Source organism: Colletotrichum navitas, assembly GCF_030913465.1.
Source record: "Colletotrichum navitas strain CBS 125086 chromosome Unknown LY79scaffold_31, whole genome shotgun sequence".
Taxonomy (NCBI): Eukaryota; Fungi; Ascomycota; class Sordariomycetes; order Glomerellales; family Glomerellaceae; genus Colletotrichum; species Colletotrichum navitas.
This window is the reverse complement of record NW_026850577.1, coordinates 352248-368842: the sequence shown is the minus strand read 5'-3', so window position 1 is coordinate 368842 and position 16595 is coordinate 352248. Positions and strand designations below refer to the sequence as shown.

At 51.6% G+C, this 16595-nt stretch overlaps 6 protein-coding genes and 1 non-coding gene across 7 annotated transcripts; 3 read left to right on the top strand and 4 right to left on the bottom strand.

Moving 5' to 3' along the window:
- Positions 1-54: 54 nt before the first annotated feature.
- On the bottom strand, positions 55-2052 carry LY79DRAFT_554821 (alpha-L-arabinofuranosidase B). Its single transcript, XM_060557881.1, has one exon. It carries the CDS (start codon positions 1741-1743, stop codon positions 217-219), a length of 1527 nt encoding a protein of 508 aa, XP_060414001.1. The 5' UTR covers positions 1744-2052; the 3' UTR covers positions 55-216.
- A 631-nt stretch (positions 2053-2683) lies between these two features.
- On the bottom strand, positions 2684-4518 carry LY79DRAFT_554820 (zinc-binding dehydrogenase). The gene has a single exon (XM_060557880.1). The coding sequence runs from the start codon at positions 4233-4235 to the stop codon at positions 3120-3122; it is 1116 nt and encodes a 371-aa protein (XP_060414000.1). The 5' UTR covers positions 4236-4518; the 3' UTR covers positions 2684-3119.
- Positions 4519-4978: 460 nt separating this feature from the next.
- Positions 4979-5799, bottom strand: LY79DRAFT_219998 (uncharacterized protein). The gene has a single exon (XM_060551594.1). It carries the CDS (start codon positions 5682-5684, stop codon positions 5181-5183), a length of 504 nt encoding a protein of 167 aa, XP_060413999.1. The 5' UTR covers positions 5685-5799; the 3' UTR covers positions 4979-5180.
- Positions 5800-7373: 1574 nt separating this feature from the next.
- Positions 7374-9221, top strand: LY79DRAFT_554816 (tannase and feruloyl esterase). The gene has a single exon (XM_060557879.1). It carries the CDS (start codon positions 7417-7419, stop codon positions 9094-9096), a length of 1680 nt encoding a protein of 559 aa, XP_060413998.1. The 5' UTR covers positions 7374-7416; the 3' UTR covers positions 9097-9221.
- Positions 9222-11795: 2574 nt separating this feature from the next.
- Positions 11796-13896, top strand: LY79DRAFT_515743 (dimethylaniline monooxygenase; the record flags this gene model as incomplete). Its single annotated transcript, XM_060554746.1, has 5 exons — positions 11796-11966; positions 12053-12547; positions 12598-12847; positions 12900-13289; positions 13343-13896. The coding sequence occupies 5 exons, from the start codon at positions 11796-11798 to the stop codon at positions 13894-13896; spliced, it is 1860 nt and encodes a 619-aa protein (XP_060413997.1).
- Positions 13897-14581: 685 nt separating this feature from the next.
- Positions 14582-15195, bottom strand: LY79DRAFT_579969 (uncharacterized protein; the record flags this gene model as incomplete). The annotated part of the gene is made up of 3 exons (XM_060560063.1): positions 14582-14728; positions 14751-15103; positions 15150-15195. The coding sequence occupies 3 exons, from the start codon at positions 15193-15195 to the stop codon at positions 14582-14584; spliced, it is 546 nt and encodes a 181-aa protein (XP_060413996.1).
- A 778-nt stretch (positions 15196-15973) lies between these two features.
- LY79DRAFT_t132 lies at positions 15974-16094 on the top strand. Its single transcript has one exon. It is a non-coding gene; the product is annotated as a tRNA-Ala (tRNA).
- Positions 16095-16595: the final 501 nt, after the last annotated feature.

Genomic DNA, 16595 nt, shown 5'->3' with positions numbered 1-16595 from the left:
TGGTTTATGTTTATTTTCTTCTTCACTTTTCAAGTCGTCAGGACGATCCAATATGCTGGAAATGTAAGGTGAAATATATTTGCCCTTGGTATTATCATGATATATACATACTGAAGAAGCAAGCCAAGTATTGAATGGATTTGTAATTTGGTTTATCAGGTTTATAAAAACGGTCCCTAGTATTACTCAATAGTGTTCCCATAGAACCCAAATCTTTCACGCAAAGCTGCTGTTGATGACCCAGCTCACGTCGTCATTGAAGAGAGTGGCGGCATCGAAGACGTGAACGCCGCCATTGTTGGCGATGTAGGTGACATTGGTGTAGTGGCGGAAGTACCGCGTGGGATAGCTCCAGGACCGGATCGAGTCGCCCTGGCCGTTGAGACCGGCCTGCGTGCAGAACGTGGCATCTTCACCGAACTGTTTGCTGCCGTCATTGGCGTTAAGCGCGAGCTGGAAATTGTAATGCCGTATGAAACTGCCGGGGGTGTCCTTGGACTCGAACGAGAAGCAGGCGCTGTTTGCAAGACCGGTGCGGACGGTCCAGCTGGCCTGCTGCTTAAGGGCGGTGCTGCTCGAGGACGTGACTATTTGGGTGTTGACCGTTGAGCCAGTGTGTGCGAGGTACCGGGCCGTGCAGCAGGCGGTAGTGGCTCTCAGCGAGATCGAGGAGCCGACGGTAAGGGCCGAACCGCTGTTCAGGGAGGTTGTGGCGTACTTGGCTGCGACAATGTTGGCCTGCACCGCGTTCTCGGTGGCGTCGGATGGAAAGCCAGTGGTCATGACGCCCTCATAAAAGGTGCCTTGGGCGCTGATGCTGTTGTCACCGCCGATGCCAAGAATGATGGCTCCCTCCAAGCTCATCGGATTGTACCCAGACTTGTTCGGGCGCACACCGTTATAGAACGTCGTCAACGCCCCGGACGCGGCATTGGCACCGCGGATCGCCCACTGATTCGGACCTCCCTTGACGACTGCCGTGACGAAGCGGTCTGTGATGGACGGGTCGCCAGGGTTGTTGGCGGGGCTGACTCCGGAGAACAGGCCGTTCTCGAGATCAGCCATGATCCAAGGGCCGCTGCCGGCGCCGGTGCCCCAACCCGTGCTGTCACCAAAGTAGATGGCCTCCATGTGGCCGTTGCCCGTGTCGGTGCTACTGGTCTCGGCGTTGCCATAGTCGAAGCAGCAACCGCCATTGTAGTGGGTGCCGTCGAGGACGGCGTACATGCCCTCCGGCTCGTTGCCTCTAGCTGTGCCCTGGGCGGCGTTGTTCCGGTAGCCTGTGCCGGGCGAGATGAAGACGCCGTACGCCTTCTGGCCGTTCAGCGTGACGGGTGCGCCGATCGCGCTGGCGAGGTTGTCGTTGCCGTTGACATCCGGGCCGGTAAAAGCGCCGCCCGGTGCCTGGGTGAGGTGATTGCCGCGGCCGGACTGGTCGTAGATGACACTGATGAGACAGGTCGTCTTCGCACAGAAGGTGTCTTGGGCGGCAGCATTTGCGACACCGCCGGCGGACAGCGGCGCGATGTTAGTCGTAGCACCATCGGAGCCGCGCTTGACCTGGTAAAGAGAGCCGCTGTAGGCGCTGTACAGAGCGCGGGTGGTGCTATGTGCGGCGATGCACGGCGTGCCACCAGAGGCGTAGATGTCGCAGGGCCCGGCAGCGACAAGGGACCTTGTAGCAGCAAGGCCCAGGGCGAGTACGCAGGCGCGTTCAAAGCTGGATCGTGAAGACATTGTCATGTCCAATCGCTTGCAATAGGGGCTACGGCAGCAAAGGAGATATGAGAACGCCTGTGAGCGGCATTCTAAACCGCTCGATAGAAAAGGAGTACCGGCACATCGTGAGCTTTTAAACTGTCGGGCGTCCGAGGCCTCGTTTGTGTCCGTAATATCATCCGAACTCCCAATTAAGATGACAAGTCCGAGACACGGATCAAAGAGCAGTGGTATGCGATGGAGACTGAACCGTCAGATATTCCCTCCAATCAGGATGGACATGGTGTATTTCCACTGTCACCTTCCAGGTTGGCACTGCAAGCCTGACCGAACTATTAATGCCAGGGTGCCATTTGAGAGGAACCTCACGCCGACGTGACCAGACATGTCCAGGTCACGGGAACCGAAGATTGGAACGGAAGCCAGTGCCGAGTGTCGTTATTCTCGACACAGCCCGATGCGGCCCAATCAAACCACAGTGCCCGGGTGAACACAAGCCGTGCAAGTGGCTTCCCAAGGTACTAATTACCCACGTCTAGCGACGTCCGGTTCAGGGGAACACGAGCTGCATGAGCTGCATGAGTGGAATTCCAATGTCAAACCCACATCTGGCGACCGCCAGTCAGGGTATCTGTTCATTAGGTGCATCTCCCCTGTTGCTAGCAGCAGGATAGGCATTAGGGGGTTTGGCTGTGGGCGCCGTGGTACATTCATTCTTTAACCATGCAAGAGATTGGCGGATCCGTCCTTCAAGAACTGCTCATCAGGTTGCAAGCATTTACTTGCCACGCGTGCGACGACCCATGGGAGTACAACGCCGTCGCCCAGTCAAGGTCTGACACACCGAAGGGGGCCGCGTGAACGCTGCGACTCAATCCTGGAACCCAACCAGTTCCACGTGCATAAGCATAGGTACACCATACATGGAAGATTACCCCGCGCTCGGGCCGGCCTCGGGGTGCAGGTACTACGGTAGTTGGTAAACTAGGTACGCCGGCAGATGATCAGTGTCGAGCGAAGCTCCCGTTGGGGTAAATGCGACGAACCTACCAGTAGGTATTGGCATCTGATCGCTAAGAAAAGCTTGGTACGTATTCTTCTTCTTCCTATTGGGCGGATCTTGGCTAGGCTTTGCTCGGCGCCAGGGATCAAAGTAACGGTAGGGGCTGTCGATGGGAGTTACAAAGAATTAGATTTCAACCGAATCAGAAACTGCAGAAACACAGGCTTCAGCAGTAGATCTATCAATGGACAAAACATTCAGAGATCCCACTGTTTCACTGAGCAATGACCGAAACAGCCTCTAAACTAAAAACATTTGCTTGGTACGATGGGTCACCAACCGGATAAGAACATGAACAATGCAGCACAGACAGAAAACCGAAATTGGCTGTGGGTATTCAGAGAGAAACAACCACTTTTTTCGCAGACACCCCCTTGTAACTTATTCCAAACGCCTCTTGGATTGATCCGAGGCCATTTCCAACGACCTCCGCCTTTGGTGCCGGAGTGAACTTGCCCTGAGCCATGGCGTCAGGTAAGTAGTCTTGATAAATGGCCGCGCCAACCTCGGTCGCCATCACGTCGCTTCCCCAGATAAACTTGCTTCGAACCCCAGAAAGCTTGCCCTTGACAGAGACTGTAACACTTTCAGAAGCCAGCGCCCACAGCATGGACACCAGCGCAGTCGTGCTGGTAGGCGGTTTCCCGGTCCCGGCAGCGCTAGCCTGTGCAACAAACTTCCGTCCCTTTGATGCCGCGATGATGTCGACACAGGGAACGAGGGAGTTGGCCCCGATGGCGATGGCGCCGGCGGAGATTCGTCCCCGGAATGCCGCGATGATATCTTGGACGACGGTGGCGCTGCGGTAATCGAATACCTCTTTTGCGCCGAGGGTCTTGAGGTATCCGAAGTTCTTGGGCGACGCCGTTGCAATGACTTCGTACCCTGCACCAACAGCGAGCTGGATCGCATTGCAGCCCACGCTTGTCGATCCACCCCAGACCAAGAGCGTCTCGCCTTTTGGCTTTGCGTCGAGCCTCGGTAGCTGCAAGTTGAGAAAGTCTTTGTCGAAGAGGCCAGAAGCGGCAGTCGATGCACCGAGGGGCACCACACAGGCCTGCTCGAAGCTGATGAAGTCGGGGATCGTTGAAGTGAGATTAGCCCTCAGGACGACGTAGTGTTGGAAAGCAGCTTCCGAAGTCCTGTTGCTTCGCTTGTCGAGGCCGACTGCGTGCCCAAGGACGCGGTCTCCGACCTTGAATCGGGCTGCACTGATGCCGGAGCCAACTTCGACCACGTCACCTGCAACATCGTTGCCTAGGATCATCGGGTACTTGACCCATTCGTACATGAAGTCGCCAATGTCCTGTTTGATCCAGTCGACGGGGTTGACGGCCACGGCTCGGTTGTGGATGACGATCTCATTCTCACCAGGCGGCGTGTAAGCTGCGGATCGAACCTCCAGAGGCTTGACCTTCTTGCCGGTGAGCCAGGCAGCTTGGTTTTCAGGCATTGTTTTTGATAGTCCGATAGGATCGAGAGAGACCAGGCGAAACCTTTCAAGTCAAGTTGGAATGATATAAGGAACAGTGATGCCCCACATCTGAGAGTATGTCGTTGGGAATATAGCTATCATCACCATGTAACGGGGATATAGGCACGTTAAATAGTCCCGTCGCGCGCCTGAGCAGCTTCATTTGAAAATACAATCCTTGACCGTACTCAGATAAGTGCATCATACTCTCCTACTGAGATCGCATCTGAGCTGCAATGATCGGTTGCGCCTCGCAGTTCATACCAGTCTGAACGGTGGGTACATCGCTTTATTTCTCAACTGGCGCAGAATGTATCCCAAACGGGACTAGGGGCCCTTCACTCACGATCACGACTCAGGAGACGGAGCGTGGAGAGGCCGGCGCTAATCCCAAGCTGGAACTCGCCAGCATCCCAATTCGTTCAGCTTGTGATGTCATTGACTGAAATATGGGTTTAGTTATTTGGCTGGGGAGCTCCGCGAGTTGATTATTGGTAAGCAGCACTAGCAAAATTACCATGCAGTGAGAAAAAGGTAAACACAAAGATCCATCTGGTACAAGGCTCTTTTTTCAGCTCTTCTGAGTTACAAGAAGCCTTATGTCGCAAAAGACGAAGCCGTTAAATAGGCACAGTGACTGACATATCATGTGCTTCGCAATAGCTTGCCGATACAATGCTGGTCGTGGACTGTCGACTTTCAGCTCACCGGCAAAACAAAGTGCGCCGTGAGTACCTAGAAACTTTTCAACAGCGACAGGTTGGGTTCGGGTGCATCTTTATGTCGTTCTCATATGCATGCTATGAAATGCGATTCTATTAAAAGTGTGTCAAGCCAGATTCCACGTCCTTGAGTTGACATAAAATGGTCCAACGAGTGTCTAGCAAGAGTTGCTTCGCCCATATCTCTGTCGCCACAGATCTTTCAGGCACGAGGAGGAGTGCAGGCAAATTGAAACGCGACACCTCCATTAGTTGGGTTGCTGCAGCTCACTCCGCCGCCAAGCCCGTTGTCTGTCGGGACCGGGATGCAAGTTTCGATGGTCTTGTTGGTGTTCCTGTCCACGACGGCGGTCACCTCGGGCTCTGCCGTGATAGGGATGTCGTCATCCACACATGCAAGCTCTAAGTTGTAGTAAGTGGTGTTGGTAACATCGTCGGTGATGTTGAAGGGGTTGCGGCAGATGGGATCGAAGACGTAGGTGTTCCAGACTCTGACGGCGGTCCAAGTCGCTGTTCCTCTTATCGCACCGCGGGCATCGCACACCTCGGCGACTTCTTGTGTGGTCGTAGGAGTGAATGGTGACCACGCAACGAATTGATTTCCGTGGGGATAATAGAACCGACCCAGATTGATCGGTGGGTAGGCCGTAGTCTTGGCCGAGGCAGTGGCCACGAAGGCGGTGGCGAGAAGACTAGAGAAATGCATTTCGGCGTGAAAATAGACTTTAAGGACGGCTCTAGAGGCTCGACAAAATGTTGATAGTGGAGGTTAGCGGCGCCTGGCCGAAATGTGAATGATACGAGTCCATCCAGTTCCTAAATACTCCGACTTGCAGATAATTGCTTTTTTGTCCTTGTAATGGGCTACCTCCTAGAGCGATCCTATGCAGGGTACAGGACGCCGATCGATACCGCTGCAGCTCTTCAGGCGCATGATTATTGCATGTTTTTTTGCGTCCAAATCTGACCCTTATGCCGCTTGCCCGTATTACACGTACTAGAACCTGCCGCGCGTCGAGAGATGTCAGCATGGTGTCTTCCATGACAACATGCTTCTCGTATACGAGAACGTCTAATAATATCTAAGACTTGAGAGGTCTTAGGGAATTTCAGGCCATCCAATCACCCACCTCCGATTTGTTGCGTAGCCTACAGAAACAGGGATAGCCGCTCAGCTGCCATCAAATCGCCCTGTGTTGGCGCGCTGACTTGTCAAAGTGCCAGGGTTTATAGGAGCTAATAGAAGTACATAGGGCAACAATGTATTTATGTACTTCGACACGAATTTGCACCTCACGTCTTTGTCCAGGCATCAGGTAATTTGATCAAACACCTAGCGCTAAGAACTACGTTCCTAGCTCTACGAAGTCCATAACTGACCTAGCCTTCAACACAGCATACATCAGAACTTGTTTCTGTTCTGCCAAGCAGCTGCTATTATACTTCAAAAACCTTTGGAAGTATCTTAGTTCTGTATTCGACTATTGCTGCTAGTGTGAGATGCTAGACAGGAAATCGACTTACCACCCTTCTAAACGAGTGCTGCAAGGAATCACAATCATTGACGCTTTGTGGGGCTCGACCGAATCCTCCTCGTATTGTCTCCCCCCATGTCACCTGCCGTCATAGCTGCAGGCTGCAGGCATACGAGCATGTCTGCGAGTATATCTGAGGAACCATGTATATTGGGCTGGAGGCTCAAAGTGACATAGGACTAGCCCAGCTGTTCTGCTGCACAAAACAACGCTTCTGAAAGCCTGCAAACGAACCAGGGAACAACCAATTGCCCGATCGGATTTGTTTATGCTTTGCCCAGCGTCATCAGTGCAGAGCTTACACAAGAGGTACCGACCCCAGTTGCTGCCTCCGCATTGGCTTCAGTGCTGAGCAGTCTTACCGGAAGGGTAGTGTTCCCCTCAGCCGCGGGCTCCTCAGTAGCAGGCGCGTCCACAGTTGCAGGCTCCGGCTACTCGATTACAGAGGACTTCTTCTCATTAGTGGCATCCTCTGCCGTCGTGTTTTTGGCATCTGCAACAGAAGCGTCGAGATTGGAATTAAAGGCAATGACATCATGCGCTGCACAGGAGCCCGATGTCGGTCAGCATGGAGTTATGTTTTTCCTGAGTTTCACTCAGGCCACCTCTAAATCAAGCTTTGCCTCGCATTCAAGTCAACTAATACGGCTATGTTCATCCGCGGTAGGTTAGAACACCGAGAATGCGGGGTTGGCAGCATTCCCTGTGGGTCTCGAGCAGAATCTAGATGGAGCTTAAGGAATCAAGCGAAGGCACGATTGGGTGATCCTGGTTGACGCTAGAGTGGCACTCGGAGAGAGTCACAACCTTCTCAATTTAAGAACAAGGTGGAGGAAGGGCTGCAATGCGCCGTAGAGGCAACACCAAATCAACCTAAGTCTATTAACGTTTCTGTCGGACAACATGCCGTTTGCGCCAAGCCTCCTCGGCCTTGTGCTCTGGGTGGCAATCCATGCTGTGCAGGGCCTCTCTCATGGACTTTCTACTCGCTGCTCAGTCGAGGGTATCAATAGTCTCCTTGCGGAAGATGATAAGGCAGAGGTCTTGATGGCTTATTCAATCAGCAGCAATGGCAGTTTCGGCGAGGCAGGAAATGTAGCATATCCCCAGAACGCAACTCATCTGCCCTCGCTCTGTGCAGCCACTATCAACATCACATCTTCGTCAACCTCATCGTACACGTTTGGCATATTCCTTCCAGATGAGTGGAACAAGCGCTTTCTTGCTGTTGGCAACGGTGGCTTCTCGGGGGGCATCAACTGGTACGCAATGGGCACAGGCGCCAAGTACGGCTTTGCAACCATCTCGACATCGACTGGCCACAACTCAACATCTCAGGACATGAGCTGGGCGCTTAATAATCCAGAAACAAAAGCTGACTGGGCTGGCCGCAGTCTCCACGGCTCGACTATTCTGGCCAAGTCAATTGTGGCGGGGTACTACGGAAACGCGGCAAAAAAGTCCTACTATTCTGGCTGCTCGACAGGAGGGCGTCAAGGTGTCAAATCAGCGCAGGATCATCCGGAGGACTTTGACGGTATTCTTGCTGGTGCTCCAGCGTGGATGTCTACGAGCCAGCAGTTGTGGCAGCTCAAAGTCGGCGCCATCAACCTTCCGGTGGACGGGCCCGGGTACCTCCCCAATGGCATGTTCGAAGTGATTGGTCAGGAGGTCTTGCGGCAGTGCGACAGTTCCGATGGCGTTAACGACGGTGTCATTATGGATCCTAAGCATTGCAACTTTCGACCGGAGAAGCTTCTCTGCACGTCCAGCCCAGTCAATCGGTCGGCATGTCTCACAGCGCCGCAAGTGTCGACGCTGAAACAGTTGTATCTGCCCCTGATCCAGCTGGATGCAAATGTCAATAGTCTGACATACATTTACCCCAACTTCGGCCTTGGATCCGAGGTGCAGATGCCGTCTTCGTTCGGTTCCAACAATGAGCCGAGTTTGTATGGCACAGACTACGCAAAGAACTATTTGTTCGACGATCTGGACTGGAACTGGAAAGTCGATTTCAATTACTCCACCTTTGTCGAGGCGGCAAAGCGCAATCCCGGGAATGTCAACGCGAACAACTTCAACCTATCAGCCTTCCATGGACGAGGCGGTAAGCTGGTCCAATACCACGGGTATGCTGATGGTCTTATCCCCACGGACGTCAGCCGTGTCCTCTACGACGAGACGTGGATGGCGATGGCAGAACAAGGCATTAATCTGGACGAATTTTATCGTCTTTTCTTTGTGCCGGGCATGCAGCATTGCTCGGGGAGCGTGTACGACGCCCCGTGGTATTTTGGAGCCAGCGAGCACTCGTCCAAGTTGGAGGCAAATGGGCAGCACGTGTTTCCCGTGCCTGGTCTCGATGACCCACAGCATGATGCTCTGCTTGCGCTGGTTTCTTGGGTAGAAGGGGGGAAAGAGATCAACGAGCTCGTGGCAACAAAGTACGCCAACGATACTGTTAGCCATGGCATCTTGAGGCAGCGTCCGATCTGCAAGTACCCAGGCCATGCATCATGGGACGGCAAGGGAGATTTGAATGATGCGTCAAGCTGGATTTGCGTTGGCTACGACGCTTGAAAATTCAACATAAAAATAGTGTGATGACAAAAGCGGATCCGTAATTGCCACTGCGCAATTACGGCTTATATCACGACAAATAGATAGCCATATTATTCAGCCATGATACGATTATACAAGAGCGGTACGGACCCAACAATGCAAAGACAAGGCCCATGGTGGTTGACCGAAACTCAGCTCAGTCTTTACCCATCCTAGATCATTCAGGCTAATGTTAAGGCCGCAACAGCCCAGTCCCATTGCTTGACATTGGTAGAATCCGCCGTTGCTATAGGGGCTGACTATGGTATCGAGGTGACAGTGGGCTTTGTTGGATCTTTGACCGAGAACACACCCGCCCGCCCGTCCGTCCGCCCTCCTTGACACCCACGTGCAGGAATCCCCTCTTTTGGTAATGTGTCGCGCTTGTATTGGCTCTTGCCACTGCTACAATACTTTAATTCCCCGGAAAATCCACAATGGCAACTTGTATTGCAGCCATTAAGATCCGTAATACGTTTGGTGAGATGTTTGGTCTTGCTCCCGGGCCAAAAGCATGGGTTTACAAGCCAAGGCCATGGCGTGCAATTGCAGTATGTGAGAACTGAGTCTTTTTAGCTCTTGAGCAGAGTAACCCATAGAATTTAGCCACGTCACTATTCAATATGGGCTGACTGGAAAGGAAATGTCTGCAAGCACGCAATTCGCTGGATTTCGCCATCATCCACGAATATGGGTGCACAAGACGGGAAATAACCGATAGAAACGAAAGTTTCGGTAAGAAGTTGATGAAATCGTGAGAAACTTCATCGTTGGTTCAATAACAATTAACCTTTTTGTGGCATCGAATAAACAGACGAATGCAGCAAGCGAAATCGGGAGTGGCTGTGACGTAGCTAGCGTAACTACATAGGCGAAAGCGACTCATGCTTCGACACCGAGACCTCCCATGCTTGGAAACAATTAGACCCATTCTCCACCGTAGCGGCAATTGCAAAACAAAACAAAAAAACAAAAAGGACCTATTAATAGTGCAGGTTTCACAGAGCTGAAGTGGCTGTCAGGTGCTGATTATAAATCCGGAGTAAGCTTGCTCTAACATCAAGCTGACATGACACTAAAATGTGACAGACGGATTGGTTATTCTGTATTGGTGTGTACGTCCGCAACGCCATCCCACACTCGAGTTGACAGCCATCAGTCAGCTAATGAGCTTCTGGGCCGGTGAGGGTGGCAACCTATTGGTAGCAGTTAACAGGCAGACAGATTGCGGGTCAAACCTTAGCATCTCAGACTATCTCAAAGTACTAACCCACCTCCTCTTAAGTCACTTATGTCCCTACACCACCAACTTCTCTGTCCCCACACCACCAACTTCAAATCCTTAACTTCTAAGTTAACAAAAAGAGAAAAATAGAGCTTCTATAATAGTATATACTATAGCCTAATTATCTCAAACTTAAAGGGGAGTCTCTAAGAGTAAATTCCTCTAAAAAGTTGATTTATGCTACTATATTCTAGATGCACCTTAAGCTAATAGAGATATCTCTGTTTTCTTCTTTTTTCTCTAGGAAAAGGGTGAGCTGGTCTGTGCGTAGGTCTGTGCAGGATTAAGCGAGAGACTTCAAGAAGTACTTTGATGACTCAAGTGCTGCCCCACAATGTGTCTGCCTGTTAACCGCTCCCAACCTATTTCGACCAATTGCTTCCTGGCTTGACTGGACGGACGAAAGCACTAGGCAGGGGCGCCGTTGTTCTTAGTCTTGGCTCTCGAACACTACGGCGCGACGCCGCTTGGTGATTTCCTTCGTGCTTGACCTGGTCCGGCGTCCACACGGACCCAGACCGAATGCCACCAAGCCCGAATTGCAAATGAGGCAGACGGCTCATTGTGATGGTGCAGTTATTCATACCCTGCTCCATATCTGAGACCGGCACCATAAACACGCGACTCCACAGCCTATTCAAGTACCGGTTATAGGGTCCAGCGGTCGACGAGTTCCCAGATCATCTTACGGGACGGAAGACGAGGACATCCCGATCCAATCCGAGGCAATTAATAGTCAAGAATCGATATCCCCGCACGACACGACTGCCCCGCTGGAGATATTACTGGCCCCGCTTAGGTCTTGGAGTGTCATGACAGGAACAAGGACAGCCCTTGTTATTAGACGGAACTAGCAGAACAACAAGTCGCACTACTGCACATTTGGCAAGGTCTATCCACAGTTACCGAACCTCTCCGTCGGGACCCCCTAAAAGACCAGTCCTACGCACGTAGGTAGGTACGCTAGAATCGTACCACCAACTCAAGGCTATCTCCGGATGTTTCCTCGTTGATGCCTGTTTGGGAGTAGGGTTCAGCAGGCATATTCTTGGATGGAAACGAGAAACCACGAGAAGCCCCCTTCGCCCACCGAGTATTGCCGTTGTCCCTAGCGTAGGTGTGTGATTGAGTTTGTCTGTGCAGATGCTAGTGAAAGTGGGAGGTAAGCCATAAGACCGAAACGTTTTCCCCGTCGTCTCATCCATCCCTCCGCCACTATTCCCTGCGCCAGCATTTTGACACTTATTTTCAAGCTCCTCGTGGCGCCCGAGGGTGTGTGCTCCCAGTCTCCCCGGGCTGTTTCTCTCTCTCTTTTCTGTGCACTGCAACATCGGAGGACCTTGGAAAGAAAGCAACTTAAAAAGTTACGGGCGCCGCGCGCTGGCTAACTACCATGCCGCTTAAGGTCGCCGTGGTCGGTGCCGGACCGGCCGGTCTGTCGACGGCGAGGTATCTCAAGTGGGCGCACCTGTACTTTGCAATTGAGCCCATCGAGATTCGTGTCTTTGAGGCCGAAGAAGATATTGGAGGGACATTCAAATATCGCGTCTACGAAGATGCGGAGGTAAGTTTTTGCAGTCAGGCAACGTAGCATCATTCGAACGGATCGCTCCCCTTGTTGGATGGGTGAAGCTTACCATACGGCCATAGCTTGTATCGTCAAAATATCTCACTGCCTTCTCCGATCACCGTCTGCCCCGGGACGCCCCTGATTACGTCACCCCTGAGATTTATGTCCAGTACCTCAACGAGTACTGTGACCGCTTCGAGCTGCGGCCTCACATCGAATGTTCATCCAAAGTCACTCGCGTTCGTCGGGGTGAAGATAGAGGCCATATCGTCACCGTTACTCGTTCCAATGGCACTACCTTGGACTACGCATGCGATGCCGTCGCCGTTTGCTCCGGGCTGAACGTCGAACCAAGGATTCCACCTTTCAAGGGCCTCGAGAAGATTCCCAAGGTGCTCCATTCATCGGAATTCAAGTCCCGCGACCAGCTGCGGGATATCAAGAGTGCAAACCCGACGGTCGTGATTGTCGGCACCGGAGAAACCGCACAAGACCTCGGCCAGCTCGCTGCCACAACCGAGAGCGTGAAGCACGTTGTCATGTGTCACAGGGACGGCTTTGTGGTGGCACCAAAGGTACGTTTGCTTCCTACCAGATATCACCACTCAAGCACTAATTGACGCAGACTGCGCCGGCTCCTGCCATGTTCGGGTTCTGGGGAAAGGGATTCAACTTCAAGGAGAAACCTGTTGACTGTTCAATTGCAAGTTTGTTCGACACAGCATATGTGCCTCCGAAGCTGCAGACTAGTCAATTGCTTTGGGATTTCTACAACCAACAGATCGACGTTACTTTTTCGCTGATGGGCGGGGCGGCTGGTGGTTGGGACCAACTTATTGGATGGATGCCTCGGGAGAGGATGCACATCGACCACTGTATGCATCCCTGGATCAATACATGCAGAAACCAACTGACCAATGACCATAGTCTTCCCTGCGAAATCTAGCCGAGCAGTCCCTTACATATCCGCACCTTGGCGCCGTCCGCTTTCCATCATGGAGCGAATTCGTCGATTCTTCTTCTACATCAAGGAGTACGACATCGACACCAAGGGACGGTACATTGATGTCGCGCCCTGGCCCGAGTATGTCGACGACGACGGGGTCATGCACTTCCGTGACACTGGAAGGCCGGAATCCGAGAAGATGAAGCAGATGGTTGTGAAACCGGACGTGGTTCTGTTTGCGACAGGATACACCCGCCGCTTCCCTTTTCTGGACGAGAGTTATGGCACACCAGATACGGCGGATGTCCGGGCCATATACCACTCTAATGACGTTTCTGTGGGCTTCATCGGCTTTGTGAGGCCGAATTTGGGTAACGTCCCTCCATCAAATTCTTACTTTACCGATTACTAACATCATATGAAGGGGCCATCCCAACATTGGCTGAGATGCAAACCCAATTCTGGGTCCTCCGCCTCCTCCAGTCCCAATATCCCAACGTCCCTGGCCTCACATATTCGCCAAACTCCGATCCTCTCGACCCGAATGCCCTGCCTGGATACGACATGGACTGGAAGTTACATCCTCGCTGCGGCCGTGATCCCTGGGCCGAGAAGCGCGGCGTTGATCATGAGAGTTACGTATACCAGCTGGCTCTCGACATCGGCTCTGCCCCCCGCTTCACTTACGTCCTTTCCAAGGGCTTCAAGGCCGTATACACATGGGCCATGGGTAGCAACTTCAACACGAAATTCCGCTTGGTGGGTCCATGGAAAAATGAGGAAGAATCGCTGCGTATTATGCGAGGCGAACTGTTTGATGTTGTCAAGCAGTCTGGTGGTCTGATGTACTTGTTTTCGAACAGCGTGATACCCTTTTTTATATTCGGGACGATGAGCATGGCCATTCACACGTGGGAATGGGTCAAGAGCATATTTTGTTGGCGACGTACAAACGACCGCATCCGCCTTTCCGAGTAATGGTTGCCACTTTGGCGACCATTTCCTAAAGCGATACTTTACAATGGAGAGCGCGTGGCGGTCCTGATAATCGTTTCCTTTTAACTTTTACTTCATTTGCGATAACCTTTTCATATTCATAGCATTCTAGAGGCGTTTGGACGGTTATGGAAAAGGCAAACTACCCTTCATTTCTTCAAGATAAGCTACTGTCACACCAATGTCACTCAGTATGGTGAACCGCACATCATACAAGAGAGCCTCTCAGCCCTTGATCCTGTACACACCAGTAATGACCAAAATTAATGCGCGCACTAACGTCTAAGCAATCATCTACCTTATGATACTGAAGGGTATCGTGTGTCAGCCAGCCTCTCGACGGGCGTCGAGCTTGATAAGTTGGCTAGCTTCTGGATGATATCCTCGTCTATATCGGGATCAGGTCCTGTGTAGTTATTCGTTGAACTTGGGAACATACCTTGGTATACAGACAAAGAACAACCGATATAGCCGAGTGTTCGGCCACTTTCTGAAGACTGTCGGTAGCGTGATGCCAAGGTACCCCCTCAGGGGCACAAAGTGCAGTATGTGGTTTTAAATATCGCCATCGCCGGTATTCTGGTCTCTTAGGATGCTGCTATTTAGTCTGTCTAGCTCACGGTTGATGTTTCCCTTTGGGATGATAAAGCCAGAAGGGTCGTGTGCATCAACGCACACCAACATCCACTTGAAGACCAGATGAACCAGAACCTCGTTTGACTTGATTGCTTTGCTCGTCCAGGCCCAAGTCGGAGGAAGTATGTTCTCGAGAGTTTATGAGAGGATACCCCTTAAAATGTTGAAGTGCTAATACCTGCCAATGTCGTAATGCGTACCGGAAAACCAGCGTTTCGTGATGACGTAGGACGGCCCATACTCGTGTTGCGGGAGACGAAGCATGGCTGAAGTGCATATAAGCGCTCATGTAGCAATAAGGCATGGTAAGCCTCGGAGACGACGCTCGAGACGTGCTGGTAATGGGGCTTGAGCCAATCGACGCTGAGCGAACCGGCAAACTCTGGAATTCCGCCCTTGCCCACTGTGTCGAAGATTCCCATGAAGCGGACGGGCGGATCAGTGACATCGCCATCGGCAATGAGTGCCCAGGTATGAATTCTCCTGAAGTCCCTGGGGTTTTCTCTTTTCAGCGCGTTGGGCTCGGAAGGACATGGATAGATGCGGTAGATGTCTTGACAGAGCTGGTGTGGGGGGGGTTCATTTCTCGTCAACGTTACCGTTCGACTGGTATACCGGTTTGACGATACCGCAGTTGTTTATCATTCCGGCTACCGATCGAGTACTTAGTGTAAGCACATTTGGACGTCCCAAACATTCATATTTCTTTCTCTCGAGTTGTTCATATGCGTCTACGCATTCGTCCTTGATGTCCTGGACGTCAAGACGGCTAACTAATATATTGCTTAAAATGGAGTCAACAGATTGTGAAAGGGCCTTCTGGATTAGTGCACTTACCCTGCAAAGGTATTACTGACTAAGACACTATTAAAGTTCTTCGAAACAATACAGGCTTTGAGGCTCTGACAAGGTATAGAAGAAGGACACCTCCAAGGGTCTTCGGGAACAAAATGAGCACGTCTCAGTTTGCGTGATTTGGCATGTGGACCCCCCCTAGCGCAATTTGAAGACGGCACTTTCTCGATCTAATTAGCTAATGACCCTCTTATTGCACCGATATCAAATATCCGGCAAGTGATGATGTGTTAAACCTGGAGCCTAGGTTGGTAAGAGACTTATCGGGGTCCCTGCCTACTTGACTCGTCAGCCGGCCCACCGCGCCCCAGAGCTCCCAATTCCGGACTTCTGCCTGTGGTCTCTGAAAACAAAGTGCTTGAAAGATTAGGATTGGTCTCAAGATTTCCATAGCCTAGGCTTGTTAGGGGACAAGTTGAGTACTCCAGCTCCAGCGTATTATTCAGCTGCGTTCGGTTCTGACTGCCGACTAAGATTTGGTCAAAGGTGGGTCGAACACGAAGATAGAGCGCACACGCTGAGGAGCTTTCCTATTGTGTAATGTGGGCAAGGTCAATATCCAATCATAGGGCGCTTGGTCTAGGGGTATGATTTTCGCTTCGCATTTTCCACTCATCTCTTTCTGGAGAACTTCGGAATTGATGAATCGCGACTGTGAAAGGCCGGGGGTTCAAATCCCCCAGTGTCCAATTGCTTTTTGCATGATCGTGGTCTGTAACCCTCATTTTGCTGGGTTATATGGCTGGCCTGTATTTGCATCATGGCCGTGGGTGAGATGTGATGATAGATAGGTTTAGGCTGGTCATTTTTCATATATATATATATGGCATTAAATTGCCGTCTTATCCGATTCACGGGCTAGATGATAAACTTGCTACTCTCACCACAAAGATGTTTCCTATTTTCTGTTCCCCCAGATGAGCCAGCAGAGATGCTTCACAGAAATTAAAACAACTCATGACTTACTGCACAATGTTACACTAATGTCCTATATCTCGTCAAATTTGCTTGCCAGCCAGAAATGACATATGGGAAATCACTCCATCTTTTGTGCTCATCAGGAAATGACTTGGTACAATCCGGCCGGCTTCGTCAAGTCTACCGAATGTTCGCTACCTAATGTCGTCGCGGATTAATAGCAAAATCATGGGTTGAAAGCTTCCACCAATCGCATCACAAACCGACTGTCT

Excerpts from the sequence above, each read along its gene's own strand:
- LY79DRAFT_554821 (XM_060557881.1), bottom strand. The coding sequence starts at position 1,743 with ATGACAATGTCTTCACGATCCAGCTTTGAACGCGCCTGCGTACTCGCC.
- LY79DRAFT_554820 (XM_060557880.1), bottom strand. The coding sequence starts at position 4,235 with ATGCCTGAAAACCAAGCTGCCTGGCTCACCGGCAAGAAGGTCAAGCCT.
- LY79DRAFT_219998 (XM_060551594.1), bottom strand. The coding sequence starts at position 5,684 with ATGCATTTCTCTAGTCTTCTCGCCACCGCCTTCGTGGCCACTGCCTCG.
- LY79DRAFT_554816 (XM_060557879.1), top strand. The coding sequence starts at position 7,417 with ATGCCGTTTGCGCCAAGCCTCCTCGGCCTTGTGCTCTGGGTGGCAATC.